The sequence below is a fragment of the Dromiciops gliroides genome, chromosome 4 (genome assembly GCF_019393635.1).
Source record: "Dromiciops gliroides isolate mDroGli1 chromosome 4, mDroGli1.pri, whole genome shotgun sequence".
Classification (NCBI taxonomy): domain Eukaryota; kingdom Metazoa; phylum Chordata; class Mammalia; order Microbiotheria; family Microbiotheriidae; genus Dromiciops; species Dromiciops gliroides.
The window spans coordinates 106,827,221-106,847,837 of NC_057864.1; the positions used below are offsets into that span (position 1 = coordinate 106,827,221).

At 36.0% G+C, this 20,617-nt stretch overlaps 1 protein-coding gene and 1 long non-coding RNA gene across 2 annotated transcripts in view; both read left to right on the forward strand.

Moving 5' to 3' along the window:
* Positions 1-20,617, forward strand: part of LOC122754664 (zona pellucida sperm-binding protein 3 receptor-like) — a 71,995-nt gene that overhangs the window by 47,585 nt on the left and 3,793 nt on the right. Inside the window, exon 7 of the mRNA XM_044003155.1 lies at positions 4,499-4,551. Coding sequence (XP_043859090.1) covers positions 4,499-4,551 — 53 coding nt within the window. The remainder of the gene's footprint in view (positions 1-4,498; positions 4,552-20,617) is intronic.
* LOC122726774 lies at positions 4,549-19,028 on the forward strand. The gene is made up of 4 exons (XR_006352815.1): positions 4,549-4,591; positions 9,427-9,444; positions 17,152-17,218; positions 18,710-19,028. It is a non-coding gene; the product is annotated as an uncharacterized LOC122726774 (long non-coding RNA).

Below are 20,617 nucleotides of genomic sequence, written 5' to 3' on the forward strand. Positions count from 1 at the left end.
ATAGTCATTTTAATATCTCATTAATTGGCCCCTGTTTTGTGATGAGGTCAGTGAATGAACTTAGACAAATTCCTTACAACTAATAATTCTCTATAATGAAATAACTTGATTGAATCCTGTTTGTGTGCTGGAAAGCAAGGGGTAGTGTTCTTTATAGATCTTCTTGTCCTGCATTTCAGCAGGTGTCAGTTTTCTCTCCCTCTGTCTTGGCTCACATATCTTTACCTCAAGCATTTAAATCTCTAGTCAGAACAACACAAGGAAGTAAGAGGTGGGAAGGAAAAGTTTAGGCAAGTGTGTGCCTCTTACCATCCTCATTCATTCTTTTTTTTTTTAAACTCAGAGCTAGGACCAACCTTTAAATCTAAAATATATAGCTTTTCATATATATATATATATATATATATATATATATATATATATATATATATATATATATGAAATCTAAAGTAGACAAAGTTAGTTTGTCATATATACATAAATAATATGAAAATATAGGGTAGGCCAAAAGTTACGAAGGGGTTTCACTATTTAATAATTCCTTTATTTTTTAAAATTTACAACACCATAGCATCATATACAATATATAGAAAACTAATTTACATCACGTGTGAAAAATCAAATGTGGTAAATGAAGAAAAGTAAAGAAAAATTATTTTCAAAAGGTTATTAAAACATCATGACTTTTGGCCCACCCTGTATAAAATCTAAAATAGATAAAAATTAATGTGTCTATACATAAACAATATATAAATATATAAACTATAAAATAGATAAGGTCAATTTATCTTTATGTAAATGATGTATAAATATATAAACTCTAAAATAGATAAAGTTAGTCTTTAGGGCTCTCTTTCCATTTGTTGTATTTAATTCTTTCTCATTTTCTCCTTCTCCCCTCTTTATATCTAAACAAAGAAAATTACTTGAAAATAAGCTTCATTTATTCTTGTTTTCAATATTTGGATATCTTAGACAGAAAGGTCAGATTAGATTATCTCTAAAATACTTCAAACTAAAAATGACATGATTCCTATTTATAGTATACAATATAGATCTTGTTTCTTTAAACTATAGCTTGGAACAACTTCACTCACAACCTATAGGCTAAGAGTGAAGGATATCTTGTGTAGGGTACAAATGTAAGGATTTCCAGTAAATGGTGAGTTCCTCTAATTGGTCCTATTTCAGATAGTACTGGATTACTTGTATCAAGCTTCAGAGCATTGCAGAGTTACCTCAATGAGATTCAAAATTATTCATAAGAGATCAGTTTAACAATCCACAAGGAAGAAATTAAATGGATAGAAGATGCCTATTTCCTATATTATGCTATAAAATTGGATGGATTAGTATTTAAGTTCACATATTTGGGGTAGACACTACAGATGGACAATGAATTGGACCCAAAATTTGATAGGAGAAATAGAATGGACTGGAAATTGTGTTGTGCTGCTAATGATACCAAGTTCTCCCTAACACAAAGACCCAAGTACAAATGTTCTCCTAGCAATACTGTAAATACACAAATCTCAGAACACTGAAATCTCTGAGAATTTAATATTCTGGGTCACCTTGAGGAAAATGGAAACATACCTGGAGGACACAAGTGAGCTGCACCATATTTCCAATGATAACTTAGTCAGTGTGGCATAGTGAATAGAGAGCTGGCCTTGGAGCCAAAAAACTATGTCCATGTTACCTGAAGATGTCATTCAGCAAGAATGTGACCCTGGCTTCTTGAAAAACATTGCCATTGGAGTTTAAGATCAGGAAAATATTGCCAATCTAAAAAGTCTTTGAGAGTGGGCCTGAAGATGGACTGTAACATCAGCTACCACTTAAGTTCTTGTAGATTTAGAACTGGGTTGGGCACAGAGTGATTGATTTTTCATCTGCAGTAATTTTCAAAGATCATCTACTAAGCCATAAGACATTGCAGAGCATTTTGGTGAAGGGAGTGGAAAAAATGGAAAAAATCATGGATCCATGAAGTGTTAGTATTATCCACTTTTTAATGTCTGAGGGAGGGGCTAGAGTGTACCAGAATGTAGGAGATAAGCTCTGCTAGCATGTGGTGCTAGACACTGATGAGTGAGGAGCAGGCAGTTTACTGTGCCTTGTGAGCAATCACAGTTTTCTAGGTACTTTCCAAGTCCTCAGATGTTTACTTCCTGCTCATTGAACACCTGTGCATTCAGATTTCCTGCCTTTACCTTTCTGTTCTTAGCACTTTCATCTATGGTTTCTTCCATGCCTTTCCATACTACTGGTGATTGATCACTTGACTACTATGACCTGAAATAGGTGCTGATTTTTTATTGCTTCCCACTCAGCTTCTCTTCCTGGCTGACAGGATACAGGACTTGACAAAACCATGTACCACCACACTCACTAGTCATAGCAGCAGACAAGCCTGACCAGCCTTGATAGGTACAGGATAGAGAGGAAGCTGGCTAGATATTACCATGTTCTCTGAGGGTCAGCTGTGTCCCATCAGACTAGTATCTACCTCTCCTAACACTGGGCTTATTCACGCTTATGCTACTCAGAACCCCTTCCCACCTTGGTAACTCATCTTATTCCCTCAGTTTTTCTACCTCATCAATTGAAATCTTTTTGCCCTTTTGTCCTTTCTCTTCAAAGGTGATCCTTGCACTTTTAAAAGTGATTAGGTTTATCTGAAAAACTAATTCCTGGCAATGGTCTAGCGACAGAGGGCTATTAATAGGGGAGTTAACTCTACTACCCCCATATATGTGTGCATATACTTTAATACTTCAATAAACCCAAGAACTCATCAGTACAGATACTACCCCTAGTTTACAAATAAGGCATGCAGAACTGATGCTGAGTGAGATGAGCAGAGCCAGGAGAACATTGTACACAGTATCATCAACATTATGTGTTGATCAACTGTGATAGACTTGATTCTTCTCAGCAATACAAGATAGTTCCAAAGGACTCATGATGGAAAATGCTCTCCAAATCCAGAAAAAAAGAACTGTGGAATATGGATGCACATTGAACCCTACTGTTTCTTTTGGTTTTGGTGCTGTTTTTTTTCTTTTTTGAGGTTTTTTCCTTCTTTCACAGAATGACTAATGCAGAAATATGTGTAATGTGATTGTACATATATAACCTACATCAGATTACTTGCTGTCTTGGGGAGGGGTGAGGGAGAGGAGGGAGAGAGAAAAATTTGAAACTAGAAATCTTATAAAAACAAATGTTGAAAACTATCTCTACATGTAACTGGAAAATAATAAAATACTTTTATAAAAAAAAAAAGAGAGAGAGAGTAAGCTCTGGAAGGATCTTCCAAAATGGAAGGACAAGTCCAGATCCTACAGTAAACTTCATGTCTATTATCTGAGTACCCACCTAACAAAGCTCATTGTGAGTATCCTGTGATATAAAGCACAACCCCTCAATGGATTAATAGATATTTTTTATTTTCCATGGCTTAAAAGTGTTGAGAGGGTCTCTGTCATTTTTGATGGGGATGAGATGGTGCCTCAAAGTTGTTTTAATTTGAATTTATTTTATTATTAAAGAGTTCAATTCAATTGTAAAAAAAAAAATTCATGCCTCCTCATCCTAGGTGATACTTGCTCATGTCTTTCCATAAATCTTAGAGAATCTATTCAACAAACCATAGGCCTCCTCTGATCCTTTTGGTACTTCTTGGATACCAGTGAAGCATTCAAGCTCTTAGGGTATTTTGTTTGGCTTTGTGGGTTTCATGCCAAGATCACTGCAGACTTATCTTCTCCTTTCTAGTGCTTTTCCTTTTCTGAAATGATAATACTCATAACCTTCATATAGTCAGAATCTGAAAGGTGGAAGGCACCATGGCATAGATCTCATCCAATGCATGCAATCCATACATCTTCTATCTTCTACCTCTCTAATATTTTGAAATGAGTATAGGGTTTATTTTATAATATTACAGTATTCATTTTAGTATTTAGTGATCTTCAGTATATCTTCCTTATAGCTAGTATATATCTACTGGTATAGCACAATCCCTTTTTCATGTTTAATCTATCACAGGATCATGGATTTAGAGATGGAAATGAGCTTAGAAGCCATCAAGTTCAGCTCTCCTCCCCCTGTTTTACAAATAAGGAAACTGAGGCCCAGATTAGTAAAGTGACTTTCCCAGGGTCACACAACTAGTAATTGTCTGATATACAATTCAAACCCAAGCCTTCCTGAGTTTCCTGTTCCTGCTGCCTTTCCAGTACTAATCTGTTATGATTAATTAAGCACCATCCTAATTTGTCAGCATCTCAAGAAATTCACCAGCTTTCTCAATAGTGTCATTAAAAGTTCCTGATCCAGAAAACTTATGGCTGAATACATAAATTTTGTGGTCATCTGCATAGAGGTGATAATTGCATCCACAGAAATAGATGAAGTCACCAAAGTACGGAATGTACAGAGAAGGGGCAAAAAATAACATTTTCATGAAGTTTATTTTTTTTCCTCTTAGGTGTTAAGTCTACTACTACAACAACAACAACTACTACTACTACTACTACTACTACTACTACTACTACTACTACTGCCACCACCACCACCACTGGTAAGTACTTTACCAGTCATAAAATGTCATGCTTTAATTTTCCTTTCTTTTTTCTCTTCTAGACATTTGTCCACACTGAACTCTTCTTTGAACTTGTATTTTAAAACAAGACGGCTTGGCATCACGGTTGCCAGGTTTTAGATTATCTCCATTCTGTCAACATCTCTCTTAAAATATGGCACCCAGAACTTAATAGTCCTACAAATGTGATCTAATCAGGGCAATGTACAATGGGCCTATAACCTCCTTTGTTTCTTCTGGATATCTTTTTAGGAATTCAAAAGAGTTTTTAACTTCACTGATGTGAAGCCTTCTTCTAATAACACAAATCACTACCGAATTCTACTTTTTTAAATGTTTTTGAGTTACCATGGCAAACATAAAATATGGAATATCTTTTATTTATATATTATCACTTATTTTATTATATTCACTTATATATAAATACATTTATAAATATTTCTATTTGCATAATTTATATTTCTATAAGTTATATTAAATCATAAATTTGTATAGATTATATAAAAATATATAAATTCTGTGGATATTATATATTTCTATATCATATTATATACATATATACACATGCATACTCGCACACAGGCACACATATACATGCGCATACATGCACACACACATACATACAGTTAAGAATCTACCTAACAGTTAGATCCACCTTTACCATATACAGATACCTTGTTGAAATCTAAGTCTCAGTCTAATAATCCTGTTGAAATTCAATTCAACAAATATTGAAGTGACTTGTACGAGGAAAAGAAGTTCATATGGCATGACTTGTTTTTGATTGAAGACATGCTGCCACCTAGTGACCACTGTTTCACTCTGAAGATGCCACAACAATTCTCCATGGAACTTGATCACAACAGTTCCTATCAAAAGCATCAAAAGATATATTGCATTTGAGGTGTGGGCAGTAGTACAGCTGAGTGGTGTTATCCACCAAGCAGTGGGAAATGAATGACTGGAGCTCAGGAAAAGTTAGGACCAAATATACAGATTTGGGAATCATCTCCACGAATAAACTGAATTGAAGTTATGGAAGTGAGTGAGGTCACCATGAGAACAAGGACAAGGGTAGAAATTTGATGGACATTTGCTTTAGGTACTGGAGGAATCTAATAAACCAGGAGACAGAGGATTGATTTCATGATGCAGTCATGAAAGGCAGGATGGCACAATGCCATCCTAAGTCTTCTATCGCCCATCCTCATTAAGTTGACTTCTCTTTCAGAATCTTAAGCCATAGAATCCCACATACCTTGTCCATGAATTTAAAAGATCTCTCATAAAATGTAGAATGCACAGCACACTGTGCTTGGTATTTCCCTTCTTTATCTGTTAAAAACTCTTAAGATGGCATGTCCTCTTTCCCCGAAGGTTCCCTTCTTTAGTACTGCAGCAGCAAGTTGCCACTTCCTCTTTGTTGGTCAAAATGGAGTACAGAATGATAGCTGTTCTCCCCCTCACTTCCTTTAGCTTCTGAACAATGAAATTCTCAGCAAGCCAAATCAAGAATTTACCAGATATTCTGCTTTTAGCAGAGCAACCTCCAGAAGTTTCGTTCATTTAACCTCTTCTATAGTAAGGGCTGTGTGCAGGGGTACTTAGGGAGATAGAGCTTTTTTCTTTCATGGAAGGTCCTCAAATTGTCAGAGATGTTGGAAAAGGAACTCATGCTTTGGGCAACGGTTGGGACAAATAACCCAGCACCTAACAGTGCTAACACAGAGTTAGCACTTAATAAATACGTACTGATTTGTTGCTGGACTGATTAATTGATAATATCTGGGGGTACTTTCAAACTCCTCAGTTCTGTGATGTAAAACTATAACAGTTTGGATTTTCTTCTATAACAAATTCTCTCGTAATCCAACCTCTTAAACAGATTTAGATGCTTTACTGCCTCCTTGGAATATTTTTCTTGCATTATTTCTTTTTTTTTTTTTTAGAATTTTTTTTGGGGGGTGGGGCAATGAGGGTTAAGTGACTTGCCCAGGGTCACACAGCTAGTAAGTGTCAAGTGTCTGAGTTGGGATTTTGACCTCAGGTCCTCCTGAATCCAGGGCCGGTGCTTTATCCACTGTGCCACCTAGCTGCCCCCACATTATTTCTCTAGTTCTATATAGGAACCCTTCCTTCATCCTCTCCAATATGCTGGAGGATAGAAAAAGCATTCTTTCAGTCCTTTTACTTTTTCCTTTCTCAGGGGTACTAATATTTATTAGATATGTAATTGTTGCTTGCTTCCAAAAGAAATACAACTGTCATACAATCCCTTGTAGTCACTGTAAGTTTCCTCACTTTCCACATCTTGAATCACAAATCTGTTGTTCCTTATTGTTCCCCTGCTATCTCCAATGGGAAACAGAAGGCTTAAAGTGCTTGTTTGCTTAGGCAAGTCAAGTTCTTGGTCACCTGTAGGTGTTTGATCATGGTTGGGAGCAGTTTTCTCTGAGACTTTCTCCCATTCTTGGATTAGCAATTGATATTTATCCAGGTGCTAGAAATCAGTAATTAACATCATGCTTCTAATTCCCTAATCAGTAGCTATCTGTGAGACTTCTTTCAGAATAATTTCAAATTCCCTCCCCATTCTCTAATTCTCCTTCTCTGCTCTGTCACCAAACAAAAACTGACTCATTACTTTTTCACTATGTCAATTCAAGGAAGAGAAGAATGGCCTGGATATGATAATGTATAATGATGAATATAAAACTGGTTCAATGACTATTTCAATAGAATATTGGCTATTGGATCGATATCAACCTGAAGGGAAGTCTCTGGTGCAATGCACAGGATTCTTTCCTTGGTCCTATATTGTTGAACATCTGTATCAATGACTTGGATAAAGACATAGAAGATGTGCTATTTACATTTTCAGAAGACATAAACTTGGGGGTGGGGTCAGATTAAGAGCTAAAAATAAGAAAAAATTAACAAGATCAGATTATATGAGAAAAAATGTAAAACTCTTTTGTTTAGATTTTTTTTTGGTGAGCTACATAAGTATGATGGAATGGAGGAGACCTCACTTGATAGAAGTTTACAGTATAAAGACCTATGGATTTTAGTGAGATTCAACATCACTATGAATCAGTGCTAATAAAGCTAGTATCAGCCAGTCAATAAGCATTTAGCGCCACCAACAGTGTATCACGGCACCATTTTATCTGTTCACATCCTTTGGCTGTTTATCTATTGGGATTCAATATGCCTTTAATGAGCCCTTAAGTAGGCAGCCTGCCAACCTCAGCTTCTTCTCAATTCTGCTTGCCAACAGAATGGAATTGTTGTCTCATGTTCCACTCTGACCTCCATGACAGTTCTGTTACTCACATATACCAATAATCAGATTGTTTTGTACAGCCTGTCTCATAACAATATTGTTAAGACTTTATATATTAGCTTTCCAGATTTAACTTTTAAGAGTTTAATTATCATCATATTATCCTTCATCAATAAAAGGCATGAACTTACAATCAATTATGTGTTGTCACCAGGTAATAGCTGTGTCTCAGAGTCACAATGGTCAAACAGTAAAACTTATGCTGTTGCCATGCTTTACCTGAGATGAAATAATCAACCTTTAAATAGAATGCTTATTTAAAACAACTAGCCTCAAATATTATTACCAAATTTCAGATTTAAAACATATGCCTGGGAAGGAAAATGTAAAAGAAATATTTAATTATAATTTGACAACTTCCTTCACTAGTTTTTATTTTTTATAATTTAGAGGTATTCTCGTTAGTCCCAGACTTGATTAAAATGTTTCTTTCTGAGGCAGCTAGATGGCACAGTGGATAGAGCACTGGCCTGGATTCAGGAGTACCTGAGTTCAAATCTGGCCTAAGACACTTAACACTTACTAGCTGTGTGACCTGGGCAAGTCACTTAACCCCAATTGTCTCACTAAAAAAAAAAAATGTTTCTTTCTAATATTACCCTAAATAGTCTCTTGGAGTGTTGCTGTTGTTCAGCCATTTTTCAGTAATATTTGACGCTTTGTGACTCAAACTGGGTTTCTTTTTTTGGCAAATATTCTGGAGTGGTTTGTCATTTCCTTCTCCAGTGATTTTACAGAGGAGGAACTGAAGCAAATAGGGTTAAGTGACCCAGGGGTCACACATATGGTTGTCAGCTTTCAAATCTTTTCCAGTCATTCATAGTACATGTTGTTAGATTGTATACTCAGAGAGTTTTTTTAAACATCTGTTAAATATACTATCATAAATATTTTATTTTCAAGATAAAAGAAATAAAATTTAATTTTAAATTTTAAATTAATCACTACACTTTACTTTAAAATACAAATTTTTTAAATGAGACACAAAAACCTAAATTTGGGGTGCTTATGCAAATATGCAGTCCATTTTCACAATCTTTCTTTCTTAAAAGATAATGAGCTAAGCAAGCCAAATTAACCCAAATAGATTAAGGTCTCTTCATCTTCCTGTTCTAGAGAATAAGATATAGTTCACCAGATGTTATTGACTTAAATGCCCAAATTACATCATTGTAATTAACTGACCAAGTCAATTCTTAATCAAAGTACAATATGCCCCTTCTAAACTCAGCAGGCACTCTTCAAAAAAAAATACATATCAGGAATGGGAGCAAGTACAGAAATCAAGTATGATGCACCGCACACAGATAGAGGACACTTAGGAGTTACACATTGGAGTTACAAATCCCCCAATGCCCTATTGTGATGGTCCTACACTGCTGCTACACAATACAAACTAAGAAATAACTGACTTGTGGTTAGAGGGGGAAAAAGCAACTTTACATTTTATCTTTTTTTTTCCTTCTAGGTTCTTCTTCTGCCAGTAGTAAGTAATTCTGTCAAATACACCAAATATATTTGATTAGAACTATTCAGGGTGATTCATGAAAAATTTGTTTCCCCCTGTATTTGTTGGCACTATAAGAAAGGTTTTTTATTTAGGCTATTTACATATTGCCTCTAATATTAATACGTTTAGCCAGAAAGTTTCTTTGAAGGAATTTCCAAATATCATAACTCTACCAAAAAAAAAGCATTTGCAAAATATCAAAGCTGGTCCTGGTCACAGGCACCTGAAATCTCTTGTACCAGGGAATCTAAGGTTGGCGAATCCTTTGATCTTGGGAATTCTTAGCAGCAGTGTGCTAAGCTGATCTACACCAAGTGTGGCACCAATATGTGGAGCTCTTGGGGAAAAGGCCATAGTAGTGGGGAGCCAGGCTGCCTAAGGAGGGGGTGCTAGATTTAAAAACAAAGAAACAAAAAAAAACCAGAACAGGTCAAAACTCTATGGCTTATCAGCAGTGAAATTGAACTTGTGAGCAGCACTACACTTTGACTAGGTGAGATAGAGAGACCAAATCTTTGGGAAAAAAGCATTAAAACATATTTTTAAATATAGGCTTATTACCCTTAAACCTGTTGTTGTTCAACATTTTTCATTCAATGTCCAATCTTCATGACCCCATTAGAAAGTTTTCTAGGCAAGATACTGGAGTAGTTTGCCATTTCCATGTCCAGTTCATTTTACAGCTGAGGAAACTGAGGGAAAACAGGGATAAGTGACTTGCCAGGATTACATAGCTAGTAAGTATCTGAAGCCAAATTTGAACTCAGGAAGCAGAGTCTTCCTTACTCCAGGTCTAGTATATGTGGCACCACCTACCTGTCCAGCTCCTTAAACTACTCCTACCTAAATGTATTGTATTTTTCCCCTAGTTCTCCAATTTGAACAGGTTATTTTGGATTATTATTTAATATAGACTTCATGTGTTGTCGATTCATGAATTCAGTTTGCTCTTTTCAAACAACTAATCATGGATGAACTTGTCCTTATAAAAGATTGTGCTGGCCCATGTTCCTTCTTGCAAGCATATAAGTTTTACTGAAACACCTTGCACTCACATAAAACATTTTCTTTTATAGGTCCCTTTGTTTAGAAGTATATTGCCATTATCTGTTAGTCTCTCCAAAGACCTGTTTGTTTTTGATGATAAAACACTTATTATTTTTTTCCAGGATTGTAATTTTTTTCTATAATTTATTTTCCCTGTGTTTAGTATCCCTTCACAAAGTCCTACTTTGAACCATCTTTAGAATAAGGGTAACTAACACTGGTTAGTAAGGGTTATGCCAGTGAAATACAACTGGGCAGGTTTATTTCATGATGGAAGGGCTTCAAGCACAGTTTTGATAATTGATTATATGCTTTTGAAGGTCAGCTAACTGAATACAGACAGGTCTTCAACATAGGCTAATCACCTGGTCAATAAATTATGTGGTAACCCACCAAAGCAATAAAAAACATTAAAATAGCCCTTTGTCTGTGGGACTTCATTCTACTTGTAAACTGATTATGACAGAAAAGGGGCAAAGAGAGCTAAGAAACACACAGTTTTAGGCAGCTAAGCTATTTGGACTCTAAATGAAGGTCCTTGTTCAGTGACCAGTGAATAACATACAACTAAATGAAGTGAATCACATCAATCTTGAGAATCTCACGATGAATTCTTTTTTAATGAAATTATACTTGGAAGAATGGCTTATAGTTTCTTCTTGGAAAGAGTTCACAAATTTGGTTCTGACATCCAAAGGCAAGAAGAAACATACTTGTGTTTTAAATATCATTACTCATGATAAGCATTTGTAAAATGATATACAAGTTATGAAATAGTATTTGTTGAAAAGAATGAGAAGATAGAGAAATTCTATAAAGAACTTGATAAGAACATCCAAATATGAATACTTGCTTCAAGAAGAGTCAAGAAGGGTGTGGTGAGTACTGAACAACATAAAAGAAATTAAACTGATTATATTCTGACAGGAAACAAATAGTTACCAATGTGAGAATCACTTCCAAATCATTCATCCATATGAATTCAAATCAGCAAGTTTTTATTGTGTGCTATGAACTAAAGATATAATAAAAAGCAAACCATCAACTTGTTAGAACAAAGATAAAAATCAACACTAAATAAAAAAAGATAAAAATGAAATGATGTATATAATTGAGAAAACTCTGATGTGACCTACTTAAACATGCTGTTGGCATTGAAAAATCAGAAATGAATAGGATAATGGAAATTAATGCTATAACTATTTTTTATGGAAGTTTACCTGATGTAAATTAATTACCATAATGAGGAGAACAAAAGAGCCTAGGAATTGTCCCATTCCACAAATGTAGGGTCTTGCCATGTGGAGAGATATGATAGCCAAGAACAACACTAGTTTAGAATATAAGGTGATTTTGAAATTTTTTGGATGATAGAAGATTAAGCAGTGCTGTCTTATAAGACATTGAGAAGTAGCAGAAAGAAAAAAAATAAGTTTACAGAGATCTTGGAGAGAGATCCAAGTACACCAGATCATTCAAAATCTATCTAAGTCTAAGTTTTTCTTCTACTACTATTTAAGTGGAAGAACAACAAATATGAAAAATGGAAATACCAGATAAATTTTTCTCCATTAATCATAGTAAAACCATCATATCTGGACTCCGGTGTCACAGTTTCCATTGTGTTACACAAGAAATTAGAAATAGTACTAAAGAAAAAAGAGATGGCAACAATGGTTGGGATTAGACCAGTTATATACAGGGTAGGTCTGTGTTGAAGTTGACAAAATTGTGAGGGTATTGAGAAATCAGTTCTCAAGTTACCAGAAGGGTGCAAGATGCCCAAAGGCTTGGGAAAAATTATAGACTTTACTATTACCAGAAAAAAGATTAAGAAAATATAGCTATAACTATTGACCTATGCTAATTTTGATATCTTTATAAAATATGAAAATATTATCTATTTTTCTCCTTGATAAAGGCATGAAAAGGGAATAGGTAGGTTTCTGAAAATGATATTCTGTAGCAGACCACATCTTTACAGGCAGAGAATACAAGATTCTACTGAGTTTGTCGTTTGTTGACTATTAAACCAAAATTTTATTTGTTGAATGGTGAATTCCTATAGATACTCCTGTTTGGGAGAAATACTGTACTGCTTGTATCAAATCCTAAGAAATGGCAAAGTCTCCTAAAAAAGATACTGATCCTCTTAAGAGTTTGGCCTGACTATCAACACTGGAAATAACAACTGGATGAAAAATGTCTATTGCCAAGTTAATGACATGCAATTAGACGGAGAGCCTATAGAACACAATGATCTATCTATCTATCTATGTATCTCTCTCTCTCTCTATCTATCTATCTATCTATATGTATATATATATATCTACCTATCCATCTATCATCGTTCTATTTATGTGTGTATGTGTATATAATATATATGCATAATACATGTATGAGTTTTAAATATGTGTATATGAGTAAAATTGTAGACAGACAATGTAAAAGGGCAATAAATAGGGTCTGGAATTAAATAGGAAGGAGAAATGAGATTGGATTGCCTTCAGGAAATTAGGAAATTGCAAAGTTCCCTTAACAACCTTCAATATCATCCCAGAAACAAAAGTCCATATTTTCAAACCAATATTCTCTCATGGTTATATGACTACAAACCATGGAACACAAAAAACTCTATGAAGAAGTGAAATATCACAGAAAGGGCAGGGAAGAAGTATAAGGTGGATGTGAACAGGCAGCAATACACAATCAATGAGGAACTTTGAACAGAAGTAAAAGATTGTCATAGGAAGAGAAGCTGGTCTGGCAAGGGTCATGTGGCAAGGGAGGACAAGTACACAGTTTAAGTGCTTGACTGAGATCCTTGTGATGTCAGGAGACATCAAGGAAAGTCATCAGCATATTGTATGCACAGCCAATGGCAAACTTCTTAGAGCATATGGACAAAGGTTACATAGGAAGGGCAAGCATGGATGGTTATGATCTTCATTGTTAGAGTTAGCATCCCAATCAATGAGGTCACAGATCCATATGAATACGAGAGAGAAGCATACAATAGGGAAACATAAACTTAGCAAATGCCTTTACCACTGTCACAGAGGATGCTAGCCCAGAGCCCAAACAGAAGTGAAATTCCCTATAAATCATGAGGCCCTCCATGGGACCCCAATTGAATCAAGGCCCAAAAGAGTGAAAGGTCTTCTAAATGAGATCCATAATCACTCATAACACTTCTAACCATCTAGACAGGGAGAAAACCTGAGCACTCTTGTATGCATAGCCTGTATACAGACTCTCTGGCTACCTAGAACTGAATAGGATAACAGGCTGAATTGCATCTGGGAAATTCTGCAATGCTTTGAATAACTCCTCCCATCTTTTTAACATCATTATCCTTCTGGCAATGCTCTGTGGCAGTGAGTCAGGAAATACAGTCTCTAAGGATGTATAATTTGAGGTCACCCAGAGGACAGTGGAGAGGCACTTTGTGGGTAGAATAGTTTACAGCAGCACATGATCAACAAAGAATTGCACAGGATAAGTGATATAAATATGGATATGACCAGAGAGATAAATGATCAGAAAAGGAAGAAGGCCTTTCATGAAGGAAGGATGGGGGATAACTGATGAACAGCTCACAAGATGCCTTTGTAGTCACTTAGTGTAATGACATTCACAAGAACGAAAAGAGGAATATCAAGAGATCTACCAGAGAATGCTGGGTAGATCTATGCTAAGGATGTAAGGGAGAAAATGGACAAGAATTCTACAAGAACAAACTATGGATCCTGCTTCCAGCAAGTATGGAAAGCAGAAATAATTTTGCAATAATTTGCATAGAGTGTATGATGCTTGCTTTCTGCCACAGCCAAACAATCACTATATTCAAAGCCAACTTTAGTCTCCAAAGAAGAGAAGGTAAAAGAGTTTAAGGAATACCTCTCCTCTCTTTAGTTTATCGAGGCAATGAAGTGTTCCTTTAAAAAAATTAGAAAAAGGTTCTCAATATGAAGACTAAAAAGAAAAAAATCTAAAGAGAAAGAAAAGAATTCTGAACTATTTCAAAATATTGGGAGGGCAAAAGAATATTACATAGAGAAGAAAAGAAAGAAGGTACACTGAATACTTGAAGGTGGGTTCAAATAGGATCTTCTTCCCAAAGAGGAGGAAACTGGTCCCTATAAGGAAGAAACAGCAACCTGTGCTGCAAATCAAGTCAAGATAATAAGCATTTATGAAATGCCACTTTGTTCCAGACACTGCTAAATACTGGGGATATAAGGAAAGGAAAAATACATTCCTTGCTCTCAAGGAGACCATAGTCTAATTGGGGAGATGGCATATGAGCAACTTATATACTAAAATATACACAGGATAAATTGGAGATACTCTAAGAAGGAAGCCACTGGTGTTTAGGGGGATCAGGAAAGGCTTCTTGTCAACCATGGAAGCCAAGAGACAAAAATGACAAGGATGAGAATTCCAGGCATGAGGGAAAACTAATGGAAATGCATGGAATCAGGAAATGGAGAGTGTTGTGTGATGAACAGCAAGGAGACAAGTGTTGCTGAATTGCAGGCAATATGGAAGAGAGCGATGTGTAAGACTAGAAATTTAGGAAGAGGTCAGGTTATGAAGTACTTAAAATGCCAAATGGAAAATCCCAAGGCCAATAGGGAGCCCCTGGAGTTGATTGAAAAGGAATGGGGGGACAGCTGGGTGGCACAGTGAATAGAGCACTGGCCCTGGAGTCAGGAGGACCTGAGTTCAAATCTGGCCTCAGACATTTGACACTTACTAGCTGTGTGACCTTGGGCAAGTCAACTCCAATTGCCTCACCAAAAAACAAAAAAAAGAAAAGAAAAGGAATGATCATGTGGACCTATAGATTCTGTTAGGTGGGAAATTATCTAGTAAGGATCTGGGAAATATATAAGACAAACAGTGATGGTTGGTGATTCCATGATAAGGTATCCTAAGGCCTTTGTATTTATGCACCTGTATTAACACTGAGAGCTCTGCTCTCTGGGGTATGTATCCATGCCAAAAGAGGAACCTCCTAAGACTTGTCAAACTCAATAAGTACTATCCATGTACTGGAGATGAACATGGTCACAATTGATGCTGCCAGAAAAAATATCTATAAAGCATTGCTAAGGATGAAATATTCTTGAGTATTTGAAGCTTTGTCGAGTGAAAGAGAAATCAGATTTGTGCTTGTCCTCAGAAAGCAAAACTGGGAATGATAGAAATTGCTGAGGCAGATTTAGGTTTAATGTATGGAAAAACTTGCAGAAGTGGAATGGGTCATATTAGGAAGTAGCAGAGTCCTACTCACTGGAGGTCTTCAAGCAAAGGCTAGATGACTGTTGGTCAGTAGTATTGCATAAGGGATTCCTGGTCAATTGGAGTGGATAGCATCCAAGGTCCCTTCTGATTATTTGCTTCTGAGTAGGGATGAAAAGCTGTGGATGGGTTGCCCTCTGCTCTGTTGGAATAAGGAACAACATTAATAAGATCACAGATTGATCAAAGTCTTAATTTTTTAGAGCTGAGATTTATGGGGTTAATTTTTTTAGAGATGGAATTCATGGGTTCCAATGGAAATTCTTCTTGAAAAAAATGGTATGCATATTACTGTGACTTACATGTGGAAAGATCAAATGAGTGCTAAATTCAGACTTCACATTACTCCTCTTGAGTTTCTAAGAAGCTGTTTTATGTTGACTCTACAAGTTCTTCTTATTTAACCTCGTCTATCCTAAAATGGAAACTAGCCCTCCACAGATTGAAGAAATTGGGGCTTCAGAAGCAGAGGTGTAGTGAATAGTGTAGTGGACTTCAGTCAAGAAGGTTTTTATTACCTTCCAATGTGACAGTGAGCAAGTCAATTTCACTTTATGGTCCTTACTTTACCATCTGCACAATGTTGGACTAGATGGTTTCTTGTTCTTTAGATGAATGAGACTCAAGCCTTTATCCATGGATCCCTGGGAATCCTTGAGACCCTTTTGGGGTGGAGGAGTTCTAAAAGGCCAAAACTATTTTCTTAACAATACTAAGAAGTAATTTTCCAATTAAAATATACCTTCCCTTTTCAACTACATGATTGTGCAAAACTAGATTTTATGTACTTCAACTGAAATAACATATCGCCACAGATATAATACAGAAGTGGATAGGAGAATCCAGCTGTCTCTTATTAAACCAGTCATTAAAGAGGTTTGCAAAAATATGTAAAACAATGCCAGTCTTCTCACTGATATTTCTGTTTTGGAAGATACACTTACTTTTTATAAAAATGTTATTTATGTTAACTTGTAATTGATCTATTATTTTTATTTTTAAATGAACTAATAAATTTGACAGTTTAAATTTCTAACACAGTAGATATAAATAGATATAACTCACATAACCAAAAGAATTTTAGGGTCCTCAATAATTTTAAAAAATTCTAAAAGTTTGAGAACTGGTCCTCTAGATGATTTACCTTCCAGCTCTTAACATTCTGTGACTCTATAAGGGGAATAATTAAAGGAACATGGTCCATGTCTTCAAATTAATTATTCTCATATAAACATCTTTTGGATAACGAGAAGTTAGAGCAAGTTGTAGAAGAATACTTCCATTGTGGATCATTGTCACTTACAGATATAACAAATGTTTCACTTTTAGAAAAAGAAAGTCAACTTAACACAATAATCCTGGTGATAAAATTGATAATCTTCACCCAAATATGAAGGTAAATTTTTTATATATTAATATTTTCTTAATGCCATAATTGTTGTATTTGTTCCATGAAAAGTCTTTATAAAACAATATTTACTTGAAACCATGGCAGATTTTCACACTAGCCTGCAAAGATCAAGTGTAATTTCAGTTATTTAATGCCAAGCATTTTAGGGGTGCCATCTAAAACCTGAGGTTCTTAAAGGGATAGTTTTGCATGTTGAACCATTCTGAATCCCTTCTCACGTTTTTCATTTACATTTTTCTCACTGGTAACAGCTGTAGACATTTATATTTAGAAGTGCTAACTTACCTTTAGTCACCACACTTCCTCTCAATTTCTCAACACTAAATTCCCCCATTCATCAAAGTTCCCTATGAAGTTCAAGAATGTTCTTTAGCTTCTCTGCCTTTGTACTTTTAACCCTTCCTAATACAGGCTTATGGACCTTGAAAATCTCCAAAGAGAGAAATCACTTTGGGATTAGAAGAGACAGGGACTGCCTGCTACAGACAACTGCAGCCAGAATTAGAGTTGTATGTGGAAGCAAGAGGGGAGAGGAAGGGAGATTATGGTTCTGACCAAGTCCTTTGGTGTATAGGTTTAAATGCATTTCTATCTTTTAAGCATCCTTTGGTTTTAGATGAGGGCACCTCATTCACAGTTTTTCACAGTATTTGTTATAAGAGCAATACGATTCACATTAGCTCTACATAAAATGAAATAATTTAATATATAACATTTAACACTGTAACTGTGAGGTTTTCAAAGTGCTTTACAGATATTTTCTTATTTATCATAAACACACTTCAATTATATGTTATTTTAAGTAAAAGTTAAATATATAATCTGTTATATGTTGTATATGTAAATTGTTTATACATATGAATATCTAAAAGTTAAATATGTGAAGATATATTTCAATATATTTGTTATTGTTCAGTTGTTTCAGTCATGCCCTACTTTTCATGACCCCATTTAAGGTTTTCTTAGAAAAGCTACTGAAGGGGCAGCTAGGTGGCTCAGTGGATAAGGCACCAGCCCTGGATTCAGGAGGACCTGAGTTCAAATCCGGCCTCAGACCCTTGACACTTACTAGCTGTGTGACCCTGGGCAAGTCACTTAACCCCAATTGCCTCACCAAAAAAAAAAAAAAAAAGAAAGAAAGAAAAGAAAAGCTACTGAAGTGGTTTGTCATTTCCTTTTCCAACGCATTTTACAGATGAGGAAACTGAGGCAAAGAGGGTTAAATGATTTGCTCAGGGTCGCACAGCTAGTAAGTGTTTTCCTGACTCCAGATCCAGCACTCTATCCACTGTGCCACCCGGCTGTCTCCAATCAATAAATAAATAAGTTTTTTAATGAATAAATAAATGGATGCATACATGCATATATACATAAATACATATATATATACAAATATATAAAAGTTATAATTTTTCATTTTGAGGGTTCTCTCTGGTCATTGCTAAATGTTTGTTTTACTCTTGTCTTCATTTTCAGAGGTTGTTTATGAAAAATCAAGTATCTACAGCTGCAGAAATAAAATATACATAAAGTATTTAAATTATCATTTGCTTATTGCCTATGAAGGTGAACTCAGGAGAGCATATCACACTGTTCTCATAAGAATGACATGCTTTTTGATGGCATCAGCAATTCATGACTTCCTGGGATTCTCAGCTCCAGAAGGGGTCAAGATGGATTTTTAAATATATAAAGTATATTTAATAAAGTGTTTCTTTTCATCTATTTATATCATATGAACCACACTTATAGGTGATGGAGGAGGACATGCTAGCACTCCATCTGGGAAACCAAAGCAGGCAAGATGCTAAATATTAAATTATATTTTTGGCTTCAAACTAAAGACTCCATTGTTGTTCTTTAATTTGTAAAGGGTCTGAATGGTCCAACTTTTTACTCATTACACCCTTTTTCTTCAATGGGGCAGTGAATTAAAATGAAAAGGTCTTTCATGTAACTGATTTATGAGCTTCATTCTTTACCCCTTGCATCAAAGTTTGACATTTAAAACTTTTTAGGTTTTAAAATCATAGGCACTGGGGCAGCTAGCTAGCTAGCTGTGTGACCCTGGGCAAGTCACTTAACCCCAATTGCCTCACTTAAAAAATTTTTTTTTTTAAATCCTAGGCACTGAAATTGAGAGAGAATAGGAAAGGCTTCTTACGTTAGGTGGGGCTTTAGCTGAGATCTGAAAGAAGCCAAGTAAACTAGGAGGCAGACTGAGGAAAGAGTTCCAGGCATGGGGAATACTCTACCAATAAAAATTCTCAGAGGTTAGAGATGGGATATCTTGTACAAAAAAGTGAGGAGATTATTGTCACTGGGTCACAGAGAATGAAGAAGGGAATAAGGTATCAGAAGACTGGAAAAGATTTGGTTATGAAGACTATTCGCAAGCCAAACAGGGTTTTATATTTAATGCTGCGGGTGCTATGGAATTTATTAAAGGGGAAGGGATGTGGTCAGATCTTCATTTTTAAAGGAAGATCAATTTGATAGTGTAAAGAATTGTTATTTGAGGTTTTTATGCCTCAGCGCGAACTGGCCTGGGGCTCCGCAAACTGCACAGTGCTCCACCCACTGGTTGTAGCCATTGCCAGGGCTCTGGCACCTCACATCATCACCACTCGCCGAAGCCTACATGGGCCTGGCAAAATTATAATGATTGGAAGCCTAGTGAGGGCAGCCATGTGACTGTCAGAGCGGCCATCCCATTGGCTGGGGCTGTGTGGGGTGTTTCTGGGTTTGGGGGAGGAGAATTGGGCATTCTAGGTGGAAGCTGGAAAGTGACAGGCGTTCTACTGCGTATTTTCGGCTGATTCCTGGGCGGTGGTATTTTTTCAGGTATTATAATTTCCCTTTCCCCATTTTATTTCCTTTCCCTTGATCCTACTGATCCTGTTTGTTTTTTTTTTTTTAAGTTCGTTCTTGTTCAAATAAATCTTGTTCTGTTTTGAGGGAGGCTGCCGGTCTCCTTCCTTGCCCCAATATTGCGGCGAGCCGCTTAGCTAACACTCCCCAATTAAAAATTGGTCCCCACAATAGCTGAGTGGAGGATGAATTGGAGGGAGAAGAGATTTGTGGTGGAAAGACCAAACAGAAGGCTATTTATAGTAACCCAGAAGGCAGGAGGTAATGAGGGCCTGGACCACAGTGGTGGAGGTGTCAGAATGGGGTGTCTAAGAGAGATGCCATGAAAGTAGAAATGACAGGACATGACCACTGATTGGCTAAGGGAGATGAAAAAGAGTGAGGAGTCAAGGATGACACCTAGCTTTTTTGACCCAAAGTAACTGAAAAGATGGTGGTACCCTCAATAGTAATAGGGAAATTATGACAAGGGAAAGGTTTGAGGGGAAAGATGAGTTCAGGTTCATACATGCT